This window comes from Rhincodon typus, chromosome 24 (assembly GCF_021869965.1).
Source record: "Rhincodon typus isolate 14 chromosome 24, sRhiTyp1.1, whole genome shotgun sequence".
NCBI classification, from domain to species: Eukaryota; Metazoa; Chordata; class Chondrichthyes; order Orectolobiformes; family Rhincodontidae; genus Rhincodon; species Rhincodon typus.
Genome location: NC_063355.1, coordinates 34,919,942 through 34,936,115, shown reverse-complemented (window position 1 = coordinate 34,936,115; position 16,174 = coordinate 34,919,942). Strand labels below are relative to the sequence as shown.

The 16,174-nt window shown below is 39.5% G+C and overlaps 1 protein-coding gene across 1 annotated transcript in view; it reads left to right on the top strand.

The window, feature by feature from the left end:
• LOC109927902 (protein phosphatase Slingshot homolog 1-like) overlaps positions 1-16,174 on the top strand; it is a 102,996-nt gene that overhangs the window by 24,887 nt on the left and 61,935 nt on the right. Inside the window, exon 3 of the mRNA XM_020527927.2 lies at positions 8,508-8,608. Within this exon, the coding sequence (XP_020383516.1) occupies positions 8,508-8,608 (101 nt within the window). The remainder of the gene's footprint in view (positions 1-8,507; positions 8,609-16,174) is intronic.

Sequence of the window (16,174 nt, the reverse complement as noted above, 5' to 3'; positions counted from 1 at the left end):
GAACATTTGTATTATTTGTTTTCCCTTTATAATTCAAAGTAAAACTGAAAATGTAGTTACTTATTGGTTACAGAAAGACGTGTGTTTTTGAAGATGCTGAATTTTGGTACTTTCGTGGGACTTACCAACACCAGATTTCCTTGGGGAAAAATATTGCTGAACAGCAGCAGGGTTTTGACTGTTTGTCCTTGAAATAAAAATCTCTATAGATATTTGAAAAAAGTAACTTCATAAAGTACGCATTGGTCCAACAGGAAGTCAGTCTGAGGACTAATAATGGAAAATAAGGTGATGGCAGATGAGTTGAGGACGCTTTGCATCTTCAAGCTTTGGTCAAGATCCTATGCTGTTTTCCAATCTCATATGTAACATTTTTATTCAACAGGGGAGAGAAACAGACAGCAGGAAACTACAGTAGCTTAACATCAGTCAAAGGGAAAATTTAGAATATATTTTTAAAGACGTTTTAGTAGAGCATTTAGAAATATTTGAGATAATCGGGAAGAGTCATTCTGGTTTTATGAAGTGGAAATAATTTTCCATCTATTTATTTGAATTCTTTGAAAAAATAATATTCTGTAGACCAAGGGGAATCTGTGAATTCTCTGTACTTCGATTTCCAGAAAGCATTTGGCAAGGTGTTGCATCATAACTTATTGCAGAAAATAAAAATTCACACCGTGGGTGTAACATATTGGCATGGATAGAAGAATGGATAGCTAAAATGAATCTGAGAATAAGCATGAATGGGCTATTTTTAGGTTGGCAAGGTGCCGTTATGGTGTGCCACAGAATTCAGTGTTGGGGGCTCAATATTTTGCAAGCTATACAGATGACTTGGATGAAAGAACTGAAGATATGGCAGCTAAATTTGCTGAGGATTCAAAGATGGATAGGAAAGTAAGTTGTGAAGAGGGCAGAAGGAGACTACAAAGGGAGATTGCTAGGTAAAGTGAATAGACAAAGATCTGCTTGTGAAGTATAAGGTACAAAAGTTGAAATTCTGCCTTTAGACAGAAATAATTGGAAAGAAAAGCAGATCATTTAAATGGTGAGAGATTGCAGAGCTCTCAGATGCAGAGGGATCTGTTCATCCTTGCGTGATATGCAAAATGTTAGTCTGCAGGTTCAGCAAGTAACTTGCAAAGCTGTTAGAATGTTAATGTTTATTGCAAGAGAATAGAATACAAAAGTAAGAACGTTAAGTTCCAACTGTTCAGAGCATTGATTTGATTTCAATCATCTTATTTATTGTCATAAGCATTTTGTTACAAAATATAGTGAAAAAGTTGTATGGTATCACTACTCTCTGGCGCTGTCTTAAAACACGGAAAAATAAACCAAAACGTAGAATATAAAGGCTGAAAAATAAAGTTCAATTTTACAGTCCTTGTTAAATGCTCAGCCACGAGTCCCCTCACTACACCACTTGGACAAGAGTTGCCACTCTCCAGCACCATCTCGCCGCCACCTATGCTGCTGCCCCCATGAGTCCTTGTTGGCCAGTGCAGCTGCCAAAGATGCCACTGGGTCCCGCACCAGCCCAGTCTCAACTGTGCCACCATTGTCAAGAATCTGCTCGCGGCCCACCTCGCCAATGCAGCCACCGTCATTGCTGCCAGGTCTTGTACTGGGGGCAACCTTGCCACTGCCACCACCTCCATGAGTCTGTGCTGGATGCACATGCTGCGGGGAACCCAAACTTGTCTCTGCTGCAGCAACCATGAATCAGCACTGGGCCCACCTTGTCAATGCAGAAGCTGCCAAGAATCCAAACTCATTGGTGAGACCACAACTGGAGAATTGTGAACTCTATTGGTTTCCTTATATAAGAAAGGATGTAAATACACTGGAACTAGTTCAGAGGAGATTTACTGGACTTACTAGATTTACATCTGTAATGGGTAGGTTGCCTTATGAGGAAAGGTTGAACCAACAAGGCTTCGATCAGCTGAATTTTAAAAACAAGGAGACGAACAATGTAAGATCCTGAGAGGTCTTGACCGGTGCATGTGGAAAGGATGTAGCTTTTGTGAGAATCTAGAGCTAAAAGTCACTAATTAATAATAAGGTGTTGCTAATTTAGGAGAAAATATTTTCTGAGAGTTGAGAGTTATAGTATCATACAGCATGGAAACAGACCCTTCGATCCATCCAGTCCATGGGCCTACCATAATTTCAAACGAAACTAGTCCCACCTGCCTGCACTAGGCCCATATTCCTCCAAGCATTCCTTATTTATATACTTATCTAAATATCTTTTAAATGTTATTGCTGTACCACATCCACCACTTCCTCTGGAAGGTCATTCCACACATGAACCACTCTCTGTGTAAAGAAAAAAAATTGCCCCTCATGGTTTCTTTTAAATCTTTCTCCTTTCAACTTAAAAATATGCCCCCTAGTCTTGAAATCCCCTTGGAAGTCTCTTTCTAAAAAAGCTGTAGATTCACAATAATGTTTAATATTTGGTTCCAATTGTAATCTTCTTGAATGGTGGAGCAACCTCGAGCAGCCAAGTGGCCTACATTTGCTAATTTGTAGTTTTGTAAAATTTCTTATGATTTATCTGATAATCCTCCATCTTTAGCATTAAATTTATAGTAATCGCAATTGTACCACTCCTTGCATAGGGTTTAATTACATCAAAATAATACAAAGTAGCTCATACTTTAGAAGGACATGACAAAAAGTAAGCTGAACTGCAATAGATTTTGACACAGAGCTATTAGCCTTAAATTACTTATAGCATTACAATGCCCTGAAAGCTACTGATTTGGGTTGTTTCTTTATCCTCTTGCTGGTTACCCCAAGGATTAAGTTCACAAAGCAGCTGTGCATAAGCAGAAAGTTCTGGAGATCGGCTTCTTGTGTACTGGTAATTTCCAGTTTAAAAAAATGTTCAACAGAGCTCTCAAAAACTCGTAAATTGTATTGACATGGGGTCTGGAAATTTGATGGATGCTGCTTCCTACCAATGATCTTGTCTTGTGGAATTGTTCATAAGGAGCAAGAAATAGCCTCACTTTAGTAATGGCATTTATAACGGAAACTGAAGATTTAATGGAAAACCTCAAATTACAGCAATGAGGAAGCCATTGGCTGTTGTTTTCTTCATTTGAAAAAAATGGTGGTGGGTCAGGATTCTATTTAACAGACTTGAAAGATAGCTATGTTAAGCCAGGCTGTTGGTGACTGCATTTAAAAATTCTTGTTCTGACAGGAAGCGGGCTGCTGAGTCATATCCTAGCAAGGTCTCCACATCCTGATTTGGCTTTCTGCCTAATGTAGGGATGTTGGAACATTGTGGTTTTCAGATTGATTACTGGAAATGGTATTCCAATGGGATTGTAGGTTTTTGTATTATATCATGAAATATTTTTCTCACAACTGTTTTCTGAAAGTGTTATGTAAAACATTTATGCAATGTTTAAGGAAGCTGTTGTGAGCAAATTGTAGATCTATGACATCTATCTTCATTTGCAATCCATGCCAAAAGCTGCAAGAATGAAAATCTGGGGAAAATTGAGCTGTATTTTGGTTTTTGACCTGAAAACAAAGATATTGTAGTCAGCTGGCCCTGCTTACTGTTTAAAGTGCATTTGTGTCGTTTTGATGTTTTCCTGACTTCTGATGTCAAGTAGTGTAATCTCGGCTTTACATCTGGGTCTAACTGTTTTAAGATATAGGAAAGAAAGCAATAACCTTTTCTCAGTTTTCTCAGGCCTTTTTCTTCGAGGTGCAATTTCTCTCCCTGTTTTGTAAGGAACGGATTGCTGTTGAGATCCCGAATAGCTTATAGCTTATAAAATTTATCATGTGATTAGTTAGGTAATAATCGACTCAAGTGCCCCTGTGTTTTAGACATAAACCACCGAGGGGTGTTTCCCTTGAAGTACTTCATAACTCCGAGCCTAAGTATACATTTTGAGTTTGCTCGGAAGGCAGAATGGGGCAACATACTCATGTGAGATACTCGAGATAGCCCTGTCCCAGCTTCAATCCATTCTACCTGTACCCTGCTTCCGCCCCTCTCACCTTCAGCTGCCTGCTGTTGTCAGTTCTCATTGAGAAATAAAGATAATAGGAAGGATGTAATTAAAATGGAAAGGGTGCAAAAAAGATTTACAAGGATGCTACCGAGACTGAAAGGTTTGATTTATAAGGAGAGGCTGGATAGCCTGGGATAAGTTTATAAAATCATGAGGGGCATAGATAAAGCAAATCGCCTTCATCTTTTCCCAGGATAGGTGAATCCAAAAACTAGACGGCATAAGTTTAAGGTGAGAGGGGAAAGTTTTTTAAAAGGGACCTGAGGGGCAACTTTTTCATTCTGAGATTGATGCATATATGCAACAAGCTGCCAGAGGAAGTGGTAGAAGCAGGTACAATTACGACATTTAAAAGACTTGGTTAAGAAGGATTTAGAGGGATATGGACTAAACACCAATTAGTTCAGTAGAGGAAACCTGGTTGGCATGGACAAGTTGAAGTTTCCATTCTATATGGCTTTATCAGAAGAAGAACCATTCATGGCTGACTGAGAAAGTTAAAATTGGTATCAAATTAAAAGTAAGACATACAATGTTATGAAGATTAGAAGTAGGTCAGAAGATTGGGAAAATTGTTTGAAACCAATAAAGGATGACTTCAGAAAGTAAAGGGGAATAAAATTGTTTATGAATAAACTTGCAAGGAATATTTTTAAAAGGCAATGAAGGCCTCTAAGTACACAACAGAAAGGAGATTGGTTAAAGTAGATATTGGTCCTTATAATGCAAGACTGTGGAATCAGGGAGGAACAAGGGAAAGTTTTCGTTGTCTTTCAGTCCCATGCTCCTGATCTGCAGACACCCTGTGTGCAGGGACGAGTGGATCGGTTGAGGGGCCTTCTTGTGGGTCTGCTCCTACGCCTGGACAAAGTGGCCATCAGCAGGTCTAGGCAATGGGCTACAGAGAGGCTTGTTGTTTCACACTGTCTGCTCTTCTTTCATGGTTACATCCATGCTCGTGTGTCCCTGGAGGGGGAGCATGTGGTGCACACTGGCATGATTGTAGCCTTTTGAGACTGGTGGACACCATGGGTGCTGGAATGTATCATCGGCCTGGGTGATGTCATTTTGCCTAAGTAAGTTTGTGTTTAGTTTTGTAAGTTTCTGTTCAACTTCTCTTGTTTGTTTGATTTTGATACTATACCCCTGCAGGGGCTGCTTCACTATTATTGTGAACTCCTTGAAAGAATTGAGGAAGCTTTATTTTGTATTCTAACCCATTTTCTTGCCCTGTCTTGGTGGTAGTTATTGAGGACAGTATGAGGGGACCTTTTTATGTTCAGTTTATTTTGCATTCAAATGAATGGAAGGAACTTCTTCTGTATTTAATCTCCAGTTGTCCCTGTCCTGGTGACGGTGTTGGGGGAGCTTTTCTTTCCATTTACTTTGAATTCAAAGGGTAGGGGGTATTGTGGGTAACTCCCCACAAGTTACCTTTAATTCGGCTGCTTATTAAGAAATTTCACAGAAAATCAAGTAAAGACAATCAAATGATATAAACTTTATTGCATGTAGGAACCCTTCAAATAAGCAAATTAAGCCTCACAACTCAACTTGGCTATGACCCAATTAATGGTGAAATTTAGCTACGATTCCAACCAACAGTGTCTGTCTCTGGAAGTATCCAGTGTTCAATCCTTGTGTAGTGTTGATATTCGGAGTTCTTCATAGAATCCCCACAGTGTGGAAACAGGCCCTTCGGCCCAACAAACCCACACTGACACATTCCCTTATAGCCCACCTAATCTCCATATCCCTGAACACTACGGGCAATTTAGCATGGCCAATCCACCTAGCCTGCACATCTTTGGACTGTGGGAGGAAACTGGAGCACCTGGAGGAAGCCCCCGCAGACACTGGGAGAACGTGCAAACTCCACACAGACAGTCGCCCGGCAGTGGAATCGAACCCAGGTCCCTGGTGCTGTGAGGCTGCAGTGCTAACCACTGAGCCACCGTTCTTCTGCCAAATTGTTCTCTTGTTGGATTCTTACACAATTTTCTTTCTTTCAAGTTTGTGGGGTGACATTATTGATGATCCTTTAGATTCTTTCGTGCAAGTTAGTGATTATTCTTTTGGAGACTTCAAGTCTGTAGCTTGCTTTGTTATCAGAAGTAGCTCCCCTGTTCCTTGTTAAATTCAGAGTTGGCCATCTGTTTGAAACTTGAAGTCTTAATTGCCCATTTGTTACGAGTCGGCAGGTTATCAAAAAGTGTTACCTCCTCTCTCCCAGGAAACAGCTTGTTTATGTTTCTGCCCACGGCTGGTTAATTAGCAAGTTGGATTTAATTCCTTTATAACAGTTTCTCCTCGTACCTTTCATCTCGGGGAAACCATTTATTCCAGAAAGAGTTATTGCTGATTCTTTCAATTTGTGAACAATTAAGTTCTGAAGTTTATGTTGTCACGGGGGAATTTACCCCTGTATTGAAACCCTTGCTGTCCTAGGGGTGTTTCATATTGGATGCTGTCAAGGAAACCTTACTTTCAGCTCAGTAAAGTCGAGGGACCTTTACTTCCAGTTTATATTTAGTTTGAGGGATAGATGGAGCTTTATTCCACATACAAATCTGTGCTGTCCCAGTCCTGACAGTGTTGGTTGGGGACGGTGTTGAGGGAACTTTACTTGCCATTCACTTCCTGTCTAAAAGATTAGAGTGAGCTTTACTCTTTTTTTTAATTTGTATTTAATCCTGTACTCTCCCAATCCTGAGAGAGTTTGATGGGGATAGTGTCGAGGGGACTTCTCATTCAAAAGAGTAGGAACAAGGGAAATGGCAGATTTTGAATAATAACTTGTACTTGAACTTGTTTTCGTGGTAGGAAACACTAAAAGTACCTAATAATGCCAAGCCCCATGAATGACTAAACAAAAATAGAGAATCATTAGAAGAAAAAACACTAGAAAATCAGTGGAACTAAAGGCTAAAAAGTCATAATACATAAAAAGGAGCAGGTATAGGCCATTTGACTCATCAAGTCTATTCCACCATTCAACAAGATCTGATTGTGGCCTTATTTATACTTTGCTACTCTTTTCTCCCCAACATAACCCTAGACTCCTTGAAATCAAAATTCTATTTGACCTTAAAATTATTCAATTATCCAGCCTCCATTGGAGGATTGGATATAATTAGGGATTAATTTTAAATGATTAGCAACCATCTTGTAGTTGGGGTAATGGATAAATTCTAGTTGGGTAAATGTAACTCAAGATGTCACCCACAGCCTTAATTATTTGCCAACTGTATTGTAGCCAAATTTACAAGAGATTAAAAGATAGGAAAGCAAGTTGTGAGGAGGACAAAAATGAAATCGATAAATGAAGTAACTAAACTATTTACAATATATAATAATGAACAAAATCAAAAGTTGCTGTTAAAGCTCAGCAGGTCTGGCGGTGTCTGTGAAGAAAAAAATCAGAGTTAACATTTCGGGCCTGGTGACCCTTCCTCAGAACTGAATATAATAACGACTTGGATGACACAATGGATTGAGAGGGGGGAGTAGTCAAGACAACCCTAACTATATAAATTCTCCACTGTCTTTGTCACTGGTTGGAAAGGTAGGCTTGAAAGCCGCTTGATACTAGGTTTGGGCACTGTGACAAGGACAATTCAGGCTTAGATTATGGAAAATGACCAAATCTTTAAGGTCTTGGTCATTGGAAAGCGACAACAGAAATAAGTTGCCTGGTGACAGTCCTACACAAATCACAGCCTTAGCAAGAACTTCAAATCTAACGTGGGAAGAAAGGAAGGAGAAAAGGGTTTGTTTACTGGCGTATAATTTGAAAACTATGAGGCAGGTGGTGGGAAGTAAAAGTCCTGCAGCTTAAACAATTCCTACAAATCATGCGTAGTTCAAAAAGTACATTGTTTAAAAAGTGAGGAGAGGGTTTGAGAAGTCATCCGCATGTGAGTTTTCAGCAGATTTTTGAAACCACTATTACTTGTCATCGATGTTTGCGTGATGTAAGCCTTTGCCAGTCTTGAAACATGTTTGTTCAGTAGATTTGCTATATTATAGAAATAGCCATTCTGCTGCCACATATAGATTCATTGCAGTGATTATGGGAAAATAGACTTCAAGTTGAGTGTTATTTATCAGCAATGTTGCAGGAGATCTGTGAATATTCACAGAAGTGGTTTGTTGCAGTGCCATGTTAAAACAAGTTTGCTTTCTTTAGAATAAAATCTTGCAGAAAAGATTAACACAAACGATGAAAATTTGGTTAAGATCCAAATCATTCATTGGTCTGAATGAAGAACATCTAGTATTTTGATAGTAGTGTACTTTGATTAGTACTTGACATCACTTAAATTGTAATTATAAACTAATTTATATATTAAAAGAATCAGAAGAAAGGTGACAATAAATATTTAACATATATTAATTACATGTAATTGTAGCTCTCAGTAGTTTCTCTGATCTATGTATTCTTTCTGTACATAGTCTCAGCGACAGTTTCTTCACAGTTAAGGGTGCGGCACTTTTCCTACAACAGGGAAGCAGCTCACAGGTCCCACGATGTTACCGTCACCACACGTATGCAGGTAAGCAGACTATAACCTGGTGTTGTATGACTCCCACCTTTGTCCACCCCAGTCCAACACTGGCACCTCCACATCATAGATTTGGAATAGGAATCCAGAAGTTTTGCAAACATCTCAAGCTCTATCCCACTGTGAGCCTATTTCAAGACTTAAAAATTGTCTTCCCCACCTTCCCCCCCCCTCCCCCCCCCCCCCCCCCCGGGAAGTGAGCATGGACAATGGGCCAAAATTGGAGGAATAAAGAAATCTTAGAGGGCTTCCTGGCTGATACAAGTAAAGAGGGAGGGGCAAGGTGATCTGAACATCAGAATGAGAATTTTAAGTCTCGCATACCCTGGAATCAGGAGCTAATAAGGCAAGTTGACAAGCTCAAAAATGATGAAAAAAGACTGGTCAGTGTGAGTTAGGGTCATTCAAAACTGTGTCACCCAGATCTCGAGTTTATGCAGGATGAAACATAAGTGACAGGCCATGACAGACTTTGAATAGTCAAATCTAGAAATAACAGCAAGATAAGTTAGGCTTTCTGCAGCAGATAGGCTGAAGCAGGAGCAGAAATGGCCAAATGCAACAAGATCTAAATAACATCCAGGCTTGGGCTGACAAGTGGTAAGCAACATATGCACTGTATAAATACCAGGTGATGACCATCTCTAATAAGAGACCATCTGACCAAATCTCCCTTGGCATTCAATGATATTACCATCACTGAATCCCCCATTATCAACATCCTGGTGGAAGCTATTCACCAAAAACTCAACTCGACTGGCCATACAAATACAGGGTGGCTACAAGAACAGGGCAGAGGCTAGGAATACCCCAGCGAGTAGTTCACATCCTGACTCCCCAAAATCTATTAACCATCTACAGGACACAAGTCAGGAATGTGATGGAATACTTCACATTTGCCTGGATGAGTGCAGCTCCAACAACATTGAGTACAAGAGTTGGGACATTATGTTGAGATTGTACAGGACGTTGGAGAGGCTGCTTTTGGAGTACTGTGTACAGTTCTGGTTGCCCTGCTATAAGAAGGATATTACTAAATTGGAGCAGGCTCAGAAAAGATTTACCAGGATGTTGCCGAGAGTGCAAGGTCTGAGTTATGAGGAGAGTCTGGATAGGCTGGGACTTTTATCACTGGAGTGGGTGAGGTTAAGGGGGTCCTGACGGAGGTTTATAAAATTATGAGGGGCATAGACAAGGTGAATAGCAAATGTCTTTTCACTAGGGTGGGTGAGTTCAAAAATGGGGACATATTATTAAGGTGAGAGGAGAAAGATTTAAAGGGGACCTGAGGGGCAACTTTTTCACACGGGGTGGTTTTTATGTGGAATGAACTGCCCAAGGTAGTGGTAAATGCAGGTACAGTCACAATATTTAAAAGACATTTGGATAGGTACATGAATAGGAAAGGTTTTGAGGGATATAGGCCAAACACAGCAAGTGGGACTAATTTAGTTTGGGAAACTTGGTAAGCATGGATGAGTTGGATTGAAGGGTCTGTTTCCTTGCAGTAAGACTCTTGTGACTCTAAGGTTGACACTCTGCAAGGCAAAGCAGCTTGCTTGATTGGCATGACATCCGCAAGCATCCACTCTCTCCACCACCAACACTCTGTAGCAGCAGTGTGTACTATCTATAAGATGCACTGCAGAAATACAGCAAAGATCCTTAGATAGCACCTTCCAAATCCATGACCACTTCTGTCTAGAAGGACGATGGCAGCAGATCCATGGGAACACCGCACCTGCAAGTTCCCCTCCAAGTCACTACCATCCTAACTTGGAAATGTATTGCCATACTTCATTGTTGCTGGGTCAACATCCTGGAATTCCCTCCCTAAAAGCATTGTGGGTCAGCCTGCAATACATGATTCAAGAAAGCAGTACACCACCACCTTCTCGAGCAGCTAGCGATGAGCAGTAAATTCTAGTCAGCTGGCAATGCCAATGCCCCATGAATGAATAAAAAATATCATCAAGACAGAAGTAATAGTTTGTCAAGGAGATGTGTGACTAAATGCTCACTTCAAGGAAAATACAGCGCCAAGATCATGAAACCAGATTGTTCAATGTGAGTCAGTAATTGGGAAGGGGGAGTGGAATAGGTGATGAGAGCCAAAGGCAATGGCTTCACATTCCAGTATTTAAATTTTATCTATGACTGAAAGTGAGTTACTTTCTGCAGAATACCCTGCCTGCTCTCTTTAGACACTATATTTGTGGCTTGTCGATTAAGTTTCTGGTAAGTTGGCAACCTAAACATTCAAACCTGTTGAGGAATGTATAAAACCAATTGGTAAAAAGTCATCCCTTTCATTGCATTATACTGCCTTCTGGCATATGTTTCTGAGATCCTACTGCTAATATTTAAAACGTTGTCCTGGTTCTTTTAGACCTGTCAGAATGCTAAAATGGTCATCTTGCTGAGAATGATGGTGAGGGCAACTGGTAACTTAGAATTCTGCTTTCGTTACTTGGCATTGCAAGATTTTTAACCTCCTTTGAGACTCTCATTATACATTTCTATCCACTTTTCCTCTGAAACAGAGTATGAGTAATCTTGTACATAATAATTCCTGATCATCCTAGCATGATTAATGTCAAATTTTGATTTTATGACATGAAATGTGATAAAATTTTGACTGATATTTTGCTGATATTTTCCGTTTCACATGAGCAAAGCGATAGCAAAGGGATTAATGTATATCTGTAAGTCTTAAGAAAATTCTGTTCTTATTTTAAAAGAAACCTTTTGTTTGAGCAATGTCTTTTGAAAAATGGAGATTAAATTGAGTTAATGCAGCAGAAAGATAAACATGATATCACTTATGCTAATTGCTGTTTACAGAGAATTGACATTTGAGCCAAGAATTAACTGAAATGCTTTGCAATGTTTATTCATGCAGTGTATTGGAAGTTATTGGTTGTGCGATTATCGCTTTCTTCCTGAATATAAATGTATTGTAGACAGTTATCGAACTGTACCAGCCTGACTGCAAAGGGGCCTTATAAGACAAAAGGGAGAATCTTTTCATGCCTTGAATGACATGGGCATGGGCAAGCAAGTTGGTAGAGTCATATGAAATCGGCATTGAGGAGATTTCCACTGTCAAGAGCGAGACATTCCATTTTCCATCCAAGTGTTGAGCAGCAAGATTCTAACTAGTAACAGACCTATTTGCGTTGTTATGGAGCAGACCAAACCCCTCTCAAATATATTAAGATGATAGCCTAGACTCTTAACTTTTTCTTATTTTAAAGGTGTGTAAGGCGTTGCATTTCAGATACAATTCAATTGATCAAACTACTCAACTTTAAACAAAACACACTTTATTTTACACTACAGTTAAAATACAGACAAAGTTAAAAACAAAATAAAAGAATTGGCTTAACTGTAACTCTATCAAAATGCTTAACAAAATAATATATTACCTATAACTAATTGACTTCCAATATAGTAACGTCCCATAAACACACCCTTGGCAAAGACAAATTTAGTAAAATAGATTATCTCACTTGTAATTCTAGCAACAGGAAGCCAACTCCACCTTTTAGCTGTAACAGAAAGGAGTCAGATCTTCCACATCCAGCTTCAAGACCCCAGCAACTGCAGAAAGCTAAGACTAAAAATCCTGGTTCTCTGCAAGCTTAACTCCATCCATTCATGCTGCTTCGACTGTTCCAAATTTTTTAAAAAAAACAAGCCATTTACTTTGTTAGATTTGAGCAGACTGCTTGGCACCTCTAGCTCAACCTTCCTGCATTTAAAAAAAAAACATACACCTCTTAAAGCCATAGTATTGTCAGGAAAAAATTGAACCATCAATATACAAAGATGGCTTCATTTTTAAAAACCTTTAGTCTAATGCTATTACTAGACTACCATACATATGCATTACATTGACAGTAAATATGTAAACATTTACTACTACAGTCCATTTTAGTCTTTTTTTTTTCCAGCTACAGAAAACCTCTGTCTTTGTTAATCAAAGCCGCAACAATGCATCAGCAATTATGTTCTCGTCCTGCCACATGTACAATTTTCAAATTGAACGGCTGCAATAATAAGCTCCCAATAAACAGTCTGGAATTTTTATCCTTAAATTTTTCCAAAAACTTTAAGAGGTCGTGATCAGTATATGCAATTGTCTCAGACGCATTACAGGCAATATAAATGTTGAAATGTTGCAACACCAATACAATAATCAAAGGCTCTTTCTCAATTGTGAAATACTTCTATTGATGATTATTCAATTTTCTGGAAAAATACTCCATATACCTTTGTTTTCTTGCTGTCATATTGCAAGATTACAGCACCAACACCCATATCACACACATCGATAGCCACCTTGAATGGCTTTGTGTATGTAATTTGGTGTGGCTAACGCTGGGGCAGTGGTTAACGCAGATTTCAGGCTGTCAAATGCCTTTTGACATTACTCCGTCTGCTGAAATTTTCTGCACTTCTTTAATTAGTCGGTCAGTGGAGCAACCACACTGCTAAAATTTGGTATGAGCTTCTGAGAAAAACCACTCAGCCCCAGAAATCATTCTTCCTTCTTCGTTGATGGTATGGGAAACTCCCCAAAAGCCTTTGTTTTCACATCCTGTAGGCCATTTGTCCATGTTTGATGACATGGCCCAGGCACGTAACTTAAGCTTTGCAAACTCCCTCTTAGCCAGATTTATCACCAAGCCTACCTCCCGAAGTCGACCAAACAATTCCAGTTGATGTTTCAAACGTTCCTTCCATGTATAACTAAAAATCACCAGGTCATCAATGTACATCACACAATTGGGTAATCCTGAAATGACTTCATTGGTTAGTCTTTGAAATGTGGCTGGTGCACTTTTGATACCAAATGGCATGAGTTTACAGTCCATTTGGGGTCACAAAAGCCTAAATTTCTTTCGCTCATTTGGATAAACGTACCTGCCAGTATCCTCTGAGTAAATCCACCTTAGAAATACAAGTTGCTTTTCCTACCTTCTCAATATCGTCATCCAAACGTGAAATAGGATAGGAATCAGATTTTGTAACTGCACTGAATTTGTGGTATTCCACACACAACCATTGGGTATCATCTGGTTTTGGCACCAATACTATGCATGAGCTCCATTCATTGCAACTCACTTCGATTATATTGTCTTTAAACATGCATTCAATCTCTCTTTGAACCTGTGCCAACTTGAGAGAGTTAAGTCTATAAAAATGTTGCTTAATTGGAACAGCATTTCCTATATCTACATCATGCAAAATCAGATTAGTACTTTCCAACATATTCCCACATATCTCCCTGTGGGGTTGTATTAATTCTTTCAGGTCATTTTTATTTTCATCTGGAAGGTAACATAATTTGGCCCAATTATTGAAAAGCTCCTCATTGTTCTGTTTAATTTGAGGACTGTCCAATTTGGAATCTCCTGAACTTGATTCTTCCCTCTGTTTTATTACCAATAAAACATTCTCCTTTTGCTTTCCATTACTATCAAAATACCTTTTTGAGCATATTCACATGACACAGTCTGAGATTTATTGCTTTTTTAGTTATCCTCTGCTGCTTTATAAAGGTTTCCCAATCTGACACAGAGTGAGTGTATTCCAGTGAACTGACTGTAGAAAGCAAGCACATAACTATACTAATCCCATTTTCCAGCACTCGGTGGTACAGTGGCTCAATGGTTAGCACTGTTGCCTCACGGCACCAGGGACCCGTGTTCAATTCCAGCCTCGGCGGCCGTCTGTGTGGAGTTTGCATATTCTCACTGTGTGTGTGGGTTTCTCCCACAGTCCAAAGATGTGCAGGTTCAGTGGATTGTCCACTAGCAAAATTGTGAATTTTCTATCTCTTGTCTGCTTCTTGTTTCATCGCATGTTGTGCTACTTTTAAATGCTGTCTAGCCAACACACCCACTCGATTTAATCTTTCCCTAAAGTTTGATATATAATATAAATATGTGGTCTCTGAACTCTGACTCACCAATTTCTCTTTGATTAATTTCAGTGGTCCTCTCACCTCATGCCCAAAAACTAATTCAAGTGGCCTGAATTTGGTTGAATCATTAGGTACATCCCTAACTGCAAAAAGCACAAATGGAATTCCTTTATCCCAGTCCTCTGGATAGCTTTGACTAATAGCTCCCAACATGGTCTTTAAAGTTTGATGCCACCATTCTGATGGTCCCTGTGATTCTGGATGGTATGCAGTGTATTTGAATTAAATGAATTATTTTATTCCTAAGAAGCCCATAACTCCCTTGAATAATTTTAATCTAAAATTTGACCCTTGATCCAGTTGTATTTCTGTGGGTAGTCTGTATAGGGTCACAGAGTCATGTAGCATGGAATAGCATACAGACCCTTTGGTCCAACCAGCCCACACCAATCATGTTTCCAAACTAAACCCATCTCACCTGCCTGTGCTTGGTGCATATTGCTGAACCTTGCCTATTCATGAACTTATCCAAGTGTCTTTTTAAGTATTATAACTCTACCTGCATCCACCACTTTCTCTGGAAGTTCATTCCACACATGAATCACTCTCTATTTTTAAAAAAAAAAGGTTACCACTCATGTTCTTTTTAAATCTTTCTCCTTTCATCTTAAAAATGTGTCCCTAGTTTCAAACTCCCCCACCCCAGGGAAAAGACCCTTGTCATTCACCTTATCAATCCCCCTCATGATTTTATAAACATCAGGGTCACCCCTTGACCTCTTCCGCTCTAGTGAAAAAAGTCCCAGTCTTTCCAGTTGAAATAAATGCACAGAGACTGGTGTCCTGTCACCATGTCACCCTTTATTTACATATGCATTGTACTTGGGTTCTGACTAGCCAACTCAAAGCCAATCATAGATTGAGGAGATTTTCCAAATCTTCTGTTTATATCTGTCAGCCAGGGCTCCCTGATTGGCCCAGGTTAACAATCAAGGATCTCCTAGTCAGTGGCCCTACTTCCAATCACTACACCAGTCTATTTTTATCTCACACCCTCCATTTCTGACAACATCCTCGTAAATCTTTTCTGAACCTTCCCCGGTTTAATAATATCCTTCCTATAATAGGACAACCAGAACTGCACACAGTACTCCAGAAGAGGCCTCACCAATGTCTTCTACAATCTCTACATGACATCCCAACTCCGATACTCAAATATCTGAACCATGAAGGCAAGCTTGCTAAATATTTGTGTCATTTACAACCACGAATGAAGTTTTGGAGGACCAGAAGGTGGCTAATGTGCCATTGTCTAAGAAAGACTATAAGGAGAAGCCTGGAAATTGTAGACCTGTGAGTCTGACATTGGTGGTGGGTAAGTTGTTGGAGGTGATTCTGAAAGATAGGATTTACATGCATTTGGAGAGGCAAGGGTTGATTAGGAATTGTCAACGTGGTTATGTGCGAGGAAAATCATGTCTCTCAAACTTGAGTTTTTTCATGAAGTACCAAAGGATTGATAAGGGCATAGCGGTAGAATTTGTTTACTTGGACTTTAATGAAGCCATTGACGAGGTTCTGCAGGGTAGATTAATTAAAGTTAGATTACCTGGGATTCACGGTGA